The sequence below is a fragment of the Sander vitreus genome, chromosome 21, assembly GCF_031162955.1.
Source record: "Sander vitreus isolate 19-12246 chromosome 21, sanVit1, whole genome shotgun sequence".
Classification (NCBI taxonomy): domain Eukaryota; kingdom Metazoa; phylum Chordata; class Actinopteri; order Perciformes; family Percidae; genus Sander; species Sander vitreus.
This window is the reverse complement of record NC_135875.1, coordinates 5726654-5736912: the sequence shown is the minus strand read 5'-3', so window position 1 is coordinate 5736912 and position 10259 is coordinate 5726654. Positions and strand designations below refer to the sequence as shown.

General features: G+C 41.9%; 1 protein-coding gene across 21 annotated transcripts in view; it reads left to right on the top strand.

Annotated features, from left to right (window-relative positions):
• LOC144535881 (ankyrin-3-like) overlaps positions 1–10259 on the top strand; it is a 178456-nt gene that overhangs the window by 163076 nt on the left and 5121 nt on the right. For 19 of the 21 annotated variants that reach the window (XM_078278637.1, XM_078278649.1, XM_078278655.1 and 16 more), the window contains 4 exons: positions 3875–4592; positions 4682–4871; positions 7699–7782; positions 8154–8384. In XM_078278637.1, the coding sequence (XP_078134763.1) occupies positions 3875–4592; positions 4682–4871; positions 7699–7782; positions 8154–8384 (1223 nt within the window). The remainder of the gene's footprint in view (positions 1–3874; positions 4593–4681; positions 4872–7698; positions 7783–8153; positions 8385–10259) is intronic. The other 2 variants (XM_078278650.1, XM_078278651.1) reach the window with 2 other exon arrangements.

The window sequence follows — 10259 nt, the reverse complement described above, 5'->3', positions numbered from 1 at the left end:
CTCCTGGGTTCCTCCGAGCCTCCCAGCCTCTACACTCCACTGTAGCTTCTCCTGCTTTGAGACCAGCAGACTGCCCCGCTGCCTCCTCCTCCTCCTCCTCCTCTCTCCTCTTCTTCTGCATCTGAGCGATTAACTCCTTCTGCAAACTCCCCTACCAGCGCTAAGCACCACTAACCAGCTAATTTCCACCAGTGGCTAACTTTTGCTGACTTCAGCTGCTTCTGGAACCAATCTTTTACCTTCGCTGCTGAGCTCAGGCTGCCTAGAGTAAGACTGGAAGTACAACAGTGCCCCCTGTCAGCACTATCAACAAGTCCACAAGTCGTGTAGGGAGCTAGCAATCTTAAAGCCTCAACTGTCCAGCTCTGCTCTAACTACAGTAGAAGGCATCTACAGCTAACTATCAGGCTTTAGCCTTAGCATATCTATAACCATATGAATTAATTCAGGTAAAATAGTTTGTTTTTTTAAACAATCTTGTGGGGGAAATATATTAAATTATGAGAAAGTTATTTTACCTTACCTTTTATCTCTTTGTGAAGTTTGATTGGCAGTGACATTTGAAATTGGTATTTGGTGACATATTGTATCATTTTCTGTTAGCACAAAATACATGATATATCGTATTTAATGTATACAATTAGTATGTGGTATGGAAATAGGACACATCAGCTGTTTGGAGGCTAGCCAAAAATGTCTTAGGAGGGTGTGGGGTTGCTCTTGGGAAATTAAGTCTAATGACCTCAGTATATATAAAATCCTGGCTACGACCCGGCCTTTCAGCATTCCCAGTTCCCATCCTGCTTCTTCTTAGTTCTCTCAACACACTTTAGACCTCCTAGTTCCCAAAACCTGTCCTCAAGCAAGAAAAATCCAGAATGTGAATTTTGCCACCTTATTTTTTTACTACTTTTCGTACTACTTTTCGAAAAGATGCTACCGCTGTTCACTATGACGCCTATTCTTGCTTATCACCCGAGAGATAAGCAATCCCATGACTCTATTGTGCAATATGTTTGCTTCTGCGGCTTCTAAAACATTAAGTCTTCATCAGTCACACGTTCACTTCCCTGTCCGTGCATCAATCTGTTTTATATGCTGTTTGTCTTTTCATCAACGTTTTTGTCTAACAGTTGTTCTGTGTTTTTCTTTTGTCTTTTGTGAACTGTGATAATTGTAATAGCTCCAAAACTTCTTAGGTCTCCTACATTCCCTCTGTGTGCTCAAACGCCACAGCCTGTTGCTCCTCTCCATACTCCTCCTCCGTCCTTTACCTCCATCTCCTCTTCCTCTCCTTCCCTTCATCCCGACCATATCACCCCTTTCTCATTCTCCTCCCCTCCTGCTGTCCCTTCTCCCTCCTCTGTCTTTCCCTTCCAGTCTCCCCCTTCCACACCTCCTGTTCTCCCTCACTTCTTCGATCTGTCTTCCTCTCCCACCTTTCCATCTCTCCCTCCCCTGCCATCTCCTCCTGTTTATATTCCCCTGTCTCCTCATTTTCCCTCTCCTCCCCCCTCTCCCTCTTTGATATGTGCCTCCTCTCTCCCTCCCCTTTCTCCCACTTCTACACCTCATCCCTTTTCTTCCCCTTCATCCTCTCCCCTTCCTTCTCCTCATTGTTCCCCGTCTCCTTCCCTAAATCATCACCCTCCTTCCTCTTTACTTCCCACCTCTCCTCCACCCTCTCCCCTCCCTCCTGGTGTCCCTTCTCACTTCATACGCGATCAATCTGTTTCTGAAATCTACATCTAGATGCCTTTCTGTTGCTCTGCTCCTCTCTGCCTTTTGTTGAAATCAACACACATAACATACCTAAATTATACTCAAGATTTTGCTCATACTCTCAGGTTGACATAATTATTGAGATGATGAGACCATGAGCTGAAATCAATCTTGTTTGTTCAAAGTGCAAACAATTACTAAAGTACTAATTTCACTACTGTTGCATTTCAATTGTGTGAGGCTTAAGGTCTGAACTTAAGTGCTTTTACAAAAGGCTTGGCTGACTTAAGTGCTAGTTAGGTGCTAACCAGGAACTACCACAGTTCCTGAGGAACTTTATGACATTAGTGTGACTGAATGTTTATGTTGAAACTATATAAATACAGTACAAGTTTCTATCTTACTTTTTATATTCTGTCTTTGGTACTTTGGTTTCTGTTTCCATCTTGTGATCTGTTCATGTGTCTACTCTGTAGTGTTGGTCCAGAAGTTACACATTTTGGCCACTTGGGGGCAGTAGAACAAGTTGTAAACACAACAAAACTGACATGGCAAATACGGGTGGGAATCGATTGGCACCTCACGAATCGATTCGATTCCGATTCAGAGGCCAACAATTTGATTCTAAACCGATTAGCTATGTCAATGCAACAATTTCTTTATGTACATTTCCATGCGTGATTTTTAAAAAATATACATATAAATCTGAGTTTGCTACTCAGAGTTTGCTAATCACTAGACAAAGCTTAGATTTTGACATATACAGTATTTGTCACACACAAGTTTTAATGAAATGTTTTGTCTACTGAGGTTTTTATTGTGTAGTCATTCCATGCTTAAGCCTTAAACATGCTTGTGAAAGTCACCTTCTCTCTCAGTAATCTCTGAGGCTCAGTCATGTTTAAAGGTGGATAATTGGCTTCTTAGAACATGAAACATGAGGTAATCAGATGTAATTTGATAAAGTAGATGAACAGCCTATGTATTTTGCCTAATTATTTTATGTATGTCTTATTAGATCATGTGTATATATCCAAATTTATATTTTTGGCCATTTTTGTGTGTGTTTTTTTTCTGCACTCTTGCCTAAACTCTAAGTTGTTGTCTGTTATCCCATCCTCTTTCAGTCACTCTGTTTTCTGATTTGTACTTGTCTGGAGACACATTTTTAAAAAAAAGAAAGAAAAAAATATATATATGCAGTATATATATTTTTTTAAATCGATTATTAACTTCTCAGAATCGATAATTGAATTGTTCTAGAGAGAATCGCGATGCATCTAAGAATCGGTTATTTTTCCCACCCCTAATGGCAAACATGTTATCGAAAACAGCAACTTATTTACACATTCAGCAAACGTTTATTATTATCATTCATTTACAGTCGTGTCTCTGGCCACTTGGCTTGTGTAACTCCAATATTTACTCTCTTTTACTGTAGCTCAGTTTTTGGTCTCCACCAACTCCTGAGGGAAATATCAGCTTTTTTAACTTCTATATGCTCTAATATTCATTGTGTCTGGCTGTCCACAGAGAGTAATCACCCTCACTACAGTTCCCTCAGCTATACACAGCTTTTTAGCCACTTTTAGGCCTGCAGACACTCTAGGCGACCTATTTTCTAGTCGACATGATGGAGCTGTTTACATTGAAAAGCGCTGATAAACCCACTAAACGTTACCCAGCACCAGACAGCAGACAGATACAGTTAGCTGGTGAACATAGTGGAGTCTTAAGCAGTTAAAGAGCCATATGTTTAAAGTTATAACAGAGCTAAAAGAAAAGTGAATACATTGGGGCTTACATTTATCAGGTGGACATAAATATGTCTCCAAATGATTGACAGTGTTGCTCCTGTCTGCTTAATGTGTAACTAGGCAACTGTTTTCTAGCAAGTCCAGCATACCAGCTTTAGAAGGTGAAAATGTGCCCCAAGGTGGCCAAAAATCTTTGCGTCTTTAAAGTGTATTAGAGGTAGACGTGTGACTTCTGAACAAATACTGCCCTTAGATGTTACAAGTGTTTATCATTTCATCCCCTCCACCACTCTACTCCCCCTTCCTTCCCTCCCTCCTTTCCTTCCCTGTTTTTCTCTTTCCCTCCCTCCTCCATCCCCTCACCCTCTAATCCTTTACTCCTGCCATCCACCCAGGATACGACAATATAGATCTGGAGCTGCAAACCCCCTCAGACCTGAACTTCGAGCCCCCCACCCCGCTTCGCTCAGACGACTTCTTTAGCGAGGGCGATGCTAGCGCAGACTCCCCTAGCAAGATCATGCTTACTAGACCTAGCGACCTCTCTCTCACTCAGACCACCAGTACGTCCAGCAGCGACCCCGTCACAGTCGCCCCAGGCCCCACCTCTAACGCCATGCAGCCCCCTATCGTCGGGGCCGAAGATACAGCCTTGACCACTGAGGAAAGAGGAATGTCTAAGGAAGAAAATACAATGCTGGTTTATTATGAAAGGGTGGATAATGACAGAAGGGCAGTAGAGCAATCAGGAAAGGGAACAAACGGGCATGCTGAGCCCTTAGAGAAGGAACCACAGGCAGTGCAAGGCATTATTTTGGAGCGTCAGGGAGAGAAAGCAGCCTGCGACACTGGTCATGGAAATGCAAGGCAGGAAGAGGAAGAAGAAGAGGAGGAGATGACCCCGGAGAGGCTGCAGAGTCTGCTGGAGGATATAAAGCAGGAGGGAGGCTCGGAGGACGAGGAGATGACAGAGGAGAGGATGAATGCTATCCTTGAACAACTACAGCAAGCAAAAAAAGACGTGTGTTCAGTTCCAGGCTTGAGATGCGAGACATCCGGCACAATCATAGAGTCGGCAGCCCGTGGCCACGACCCCGGCACCGAGGAGGGCAGGTATGACGTGTCCTTAGTCTGTTATCATAATCACACACCAAGGTTTTCTGTCAGTCCAGTTTTGTGATCACTATATTTCACTCCCGCAGCCCCGACTGTCTGGCCTCGTTGGAGCAGTCCCTAGCTCAGACCGACAGAAAGAACGGTGGTCACATTGACGCAGCCAGCGAAGGAAAGGAAAAGGAGGCCAAGAGGAAGGGATCTCAGGGTGACAGCAGCACAGCGGGACCAAGCAGAGAACGGGAGGATGGAGGTGAAAAGTCCCAGCACAAAGTCCAGGTGAGAGTCACTCTTCCAAACTGGGTGTGACAGCCTACAATTGTATATTTATTTACTTTTTTATATTTTCTTGAGATTCATGCACAAACGCACATTGTGGTGTCTGTAGGGCTGGATATCGTTCAAAAAGTTTTGATACCGATACCAATACAGTGACTTCAATACCGGTTCCTAACAGATACTTTTTCCATACCAATTTCATAAAACAAAAAGAAATTACAATATTACACATTATGGCATAAATCTTTTCATTTATTTTTCAGATCCTACTACGTGAGCCCCGTCTCTGTGTAATGTAGAGTTTTTCCTGCGTGTCTCTGCGACATAACGTTAGACAGCCAATCACAAACATTATTAGATCTTGGTAGAAGCATGCTGCGTGCTTATTGGCTCACTGACGCTGATGAGATTTACTCCTTAGGTACTGAATGACGAGGCATTTTTCGATTCTCGATACTTTAGAGGCAATTCGGTCGGTGTCTAAAAAGTGTTGAATCCGGTACCCAGCCCTAGGTGTCTGTGACTTAAAAAATGATTGTTTGCTGTTATTAAGACAATTTAAAGCCTTAAATTCAGTTGTAATGGGTTTTAAATTTAAATGTAACCTATGTTCTTTATTTTTGTGGAAAGGATTGGTCCAATATTTCATTTTAACTTTCCACAAAGTCATAAATTGAAGACACATACACACACTTGCTTGTTAATGTCACAATGCTACTGGGCTGCCTTCGTCAGGGGAGTGTTAGAGCTGACGAGTCCGGCTCCGATGAGGAGACCACTGTCACCACCAGGGTGTACCGCAGACGAGTCATACTCAAGGTGTGTAAGGCCTGGTGTGTGGACCGCTCAAGGCAGAGTGAACTTTGCGTAAATCTTTGAGACTCGGTGCAAGTGTGTGAAGAAGACTGAGTTACCATATAAAGAAAGAAAGATTGTGAACAGACATTAAACTGCGCTGGTGTGCGTTTGACAGTCTTTGTGTGTGTATTATAGAGTGAAAGTAGTAGAGTTTTAACATGGGAGTGTGTTTGTGTGCAGCTATAGTGATTATAAGTAAGACAATGTGATAGAAAGAGTGTATCAAAGAGGGGGTTTCCATCCAACTGTTTTTCTGTGAATGTTCAATTTGCACATAAAAAATGTAAGAAGTAAAATTTAAGAAGTCAAAATTTCACAATTTCTTTGGATGGAAACTTGACTATAGATACTGTGCATAGGACTCTGTGTGTGTGTGTGTGTGTGTGCGTGCGTGTGTGCGTGTGTTAGCCTTGCTATAGCATGAACATATGCACATACTGATACACACACACACGGACACGGACACACACACACACACACACACACACACACACATACTGATACACACACACACACACACACACACACACACACACACACACATACTGATACTGATACACACACACTTTCGACTCACTGCTTGTTGGTGTGAGCCACTAGACCACCAGCCGTGCTGTTTGGGGTTTGGCGTTGCTGCCTGGTTGGTGGACAGTTGGTTGTGCTGTGTGTTTGGCTCATATTTTTCCACAGGTTTCACAGGAGCAGAACATCTGTAAAAGTATGTTAAAAACCCTTTCTGATGGGTGTCCAATCAAAATGTCCTTAAGCAAGACACGGAAGCCCTTAGATGTTTACTCATTCTTAATTCAAACTGGATACGACTATCAACTATATGCTTAAATTGGAATATATAAAATAAATTATATTTTTTTATGAGCTTCAACTAACACATATTTTTATTATCAGTTAATCTGACGATTACTTTTAAAAATAATTAAACAATCGCTTGGTCAATGACATGTCAGGAAATGGTCTTGACGACGTCTTGTTTTGTCTGACATACGGTCCAAAACCCAAAGATATTCAGTTTATAATTGTAGAAGAATGATGAAACCAGGAAATATCCACACTTAAGCTGGACACTGAGAATTTCTAAAAGAATCTTGAACCAATTAACCAATTTTCTAAATTGTTGCGGATTCATTTTTTTGTCAATTGACTAATCGCTGCAGCTCTAACATACAGATGATCTGTCTCTGTAAATGGAGCCTCATTTCTGAGCTGACTGTGTGAAACATTTGTGGAATGAGGAAATATTGGTTTGAAGGAAAAAGTCATCGCCATACAGAGTTTGCAGCTAAAAGTTTGAACCTTTTAAAAAAAAAAAAATCTTTGGACACATCACTGAAAATTGTTGGACTTTTGCAGCGATTGACATGATTTTACAGTACTTTAATGATTAAAATAAACCATAGCTTTTGTATCGTCGTTCTCAGTGTTTCTGCTACTGCAGGTGTGTGTCTTGAAGAGTGTGAGCTATATTAAAATGTTGAGGCAGCCTGTGTAATGCATCAGCATCAGTTGGGTTTCCACAGTCTTACCTTACCAAAACGCAAAATATAATAATGAAAAATGTTAAAGAATTTGAATGCCTTTAGAGTACACTAAGACGTCATGTTTCATGCTGTCAGTGATGCATCACAGATGACCAATGTCAAGGATTTTGGTTTTAGGATATGTTTTTATTTTTCAGATAATTTGTAATAATGAAACTGCACTTTGAAAACCTCTACAACTTGAACCTTAAGAAATTCTGCAGCGTTTTCAAATCTTTATTCTTGATTGTAAAAGTGGGAAAACCCATCGTCTGTGGCAGGCAGGAAGTCTGGTATTCTCTAAATAACCAGATGTATAACAGTCCTACAGACAACCTCTCAAACCTCTTCCCAATCTGTACCTCCATCCTTCCCCTCCCCCATCTCTCACTCCTCCATCTACCTTTAACCCGTCCTTTAACCCTTCACCTCAGGGAGAGGAGGCCAAAAACATTCCTGGGGAGTCTGTGACAGAGGAGCAGTTCACAGATGAAGACGGGAATCTGGTCACCAGAAAAGTAACCATCCCCGCTCTCCTCCGTCACCTCTCGCATCTTTATCCTACAGCTTACATACACACACACACACACACACACACACACACACACACACACACACACCAGAACCAGTGTCACTAGGATGCTGAAAGACACTCTTTCACACAGTAACACACAAACTATCACATAGCAGCTCATACACACACACACACATATATATATATATATATATATATATATATATATATATATATATATATAAATACACACACACACATACTGTATATCTACACACACCTCCTCACCCTCCATTCCATCATTTCTCCTCACAAAATGCTTTCCTGCTTCTTTTCCCCACTTCTTCCCCCCTGACATGCTTCTGCCCCCTACAGGTGATCAGAAAGGTGGTGCGCCGTGTGTTCAACACGGAGGAAAGGAGGGAAAGTGAAGCCGAAACTGTTAAAGAAGAAGCAGCTGGTGCTGGTGGTGTTGGTGTTGGTGGTGTAGCGGCAGGTGGAGCAGACGCTGCTTCTTCAGCAGGACCCACGGGGGGGAAGGGCAAGAAGAGGGGGAAACGCTCCCGACAGGGCCACAAGGCTGAGAAGTCTGGAGAAAAAATTGAGGTTGGCGTTAAAAACCAACCACTGAACTTAATTGCCTGAGCTATCCTGGCCCACTCACACCTGCATGAAGCTGTAATTGTATGTAAACACTGATCACTCTGAGTAATGTGAAAGAATCGGTCACAATCAAGAGCCGAGGTAAAGTAGTGGCGGAGAAAATCGAGGATGTATCTGTGAATTTCTGCACCAAGTGTGGATGAGCTTAGGCCTGTTTGTTCAAGTATTTTTTCAATTGATCTTGGCCTATAGAGCATTTTGAATATTAGAATATTTAAAGCACCCATATTATGCCCATTTTCAGGTTCATAATTGAATTTTAAGGTTGTACCAGAATAGGTTTACATGGTTTCATTTTCAAAAAACACCATATTTTTGTTGTACTGCACAGCTCTCTCTCACTGCTGCAGATCCTCTTTTCAGCTGGTCTCTGTTTTAGCTACAGAGTGAGACCTCTTTTCTTCTTCTTCTTCTGTACTATCTTTGATTGCACTCGCACATGCGCAGTAGCTCAGATGTAGATCATGTCAGCTAGCTAGCTCCATAGACAGTAAAAGAAAGGCTGTTTCTCCAACTTCTGTCAGTTACAAGGCAGGATTAGCTGGGAGACTTCTAAATGAGGGCGCACATGTAAGTAGTTCTTTTGTAGATTATGGTGAACTTGTGTGTGTTGTAGCAGTGCTTTGCTGTTGAGAACGAGGCGCTCAATAGCATGCTAACGCTATGAGCTAACGGTTGTGGCTTGCCAGCTCGTTTCGGCTTGTGACGTCACAAGCCGTGTCGATTTTGAACTGCTCACCCGGAGACTGAAGGCAGGACACATTCAGAAACCGTATCTCACTCAGAACAGCATGGATGGATTGTTTTTCAAAGATTATATGCGTGTGGAAGCACCAGAGACACAAAAGAACACCCCAAATCCCAGAAAGTGTTTTTTTCATAATATGGGCACTTTAACATCCTCAGCTACAAGCTAGCTTAGCTAAACCCTGCTCTGCAGCAAAGTTATGCCAGGATGAGTCTACGCATTTTTTTCAGACGGTCACTAGATGAAATCAGGAGACGATGGCACCTAAACTTCAGACTACACCTTGAACGCTGACCAGTCATAGCTTGCATTCTTTTACAAACTATGTAGAGCTACAGTGATCAGGCATGAAGGGCCACAGACCGACTTCCAGTATCGACAATAATGCAATAAAAAAAAAAAAATCCATTTTCACCTTTTCCTGTTTTAATGTGCCGGAAAAGTGCAACTGCTGGATATTCTGGGATAAAAAGTCTGAATATTGCAAAAAAAGGTTTGATTGCAAAATTTGGGGTTGATAAAAGCAAAACGTGAGGGACTGTAATGTTCCTCAAATTAATCGTGAAACAAACAAATGGTACATTTCCGTCATGTTTTCCACATTTGGTTTAACAGTTGGTTTGGTTTGACTGGCGCCCTTTTGATTACGGCATCTCTCCTCTTCTTCAATGGTTAAATGCAACAGGAGAATTAGCGCCACCAGCTATTTATGTTGATGACCCAACTCTTAATATTCACATAACAGTCGTGAATGAATCATTTGTATTTTCCTTGCAAATTTTCTGGAAATTCAGTTAAAATTTTAGCTACATTTGGATTGAAAACAGGTTATAGAAAATATTAAACTAGACAAGAGCAAAACAGACACGTGCACATTTGTAGGATCAGGATTCTTATTGTGAAGTCGGATTTGAGCATTAATCTGCTGTTTGCTGTTATACTAATGTGAAAAAATGGATGCACTTTTTGCAGTGCTGTGTAATAGAGTAGCAGAGGCATTGGTCTGCTGTGTGTGTTTCCTCTGTACTGCAGTGTGTCAGTAGTACTTAATGTTACAAACCCTTCCAACA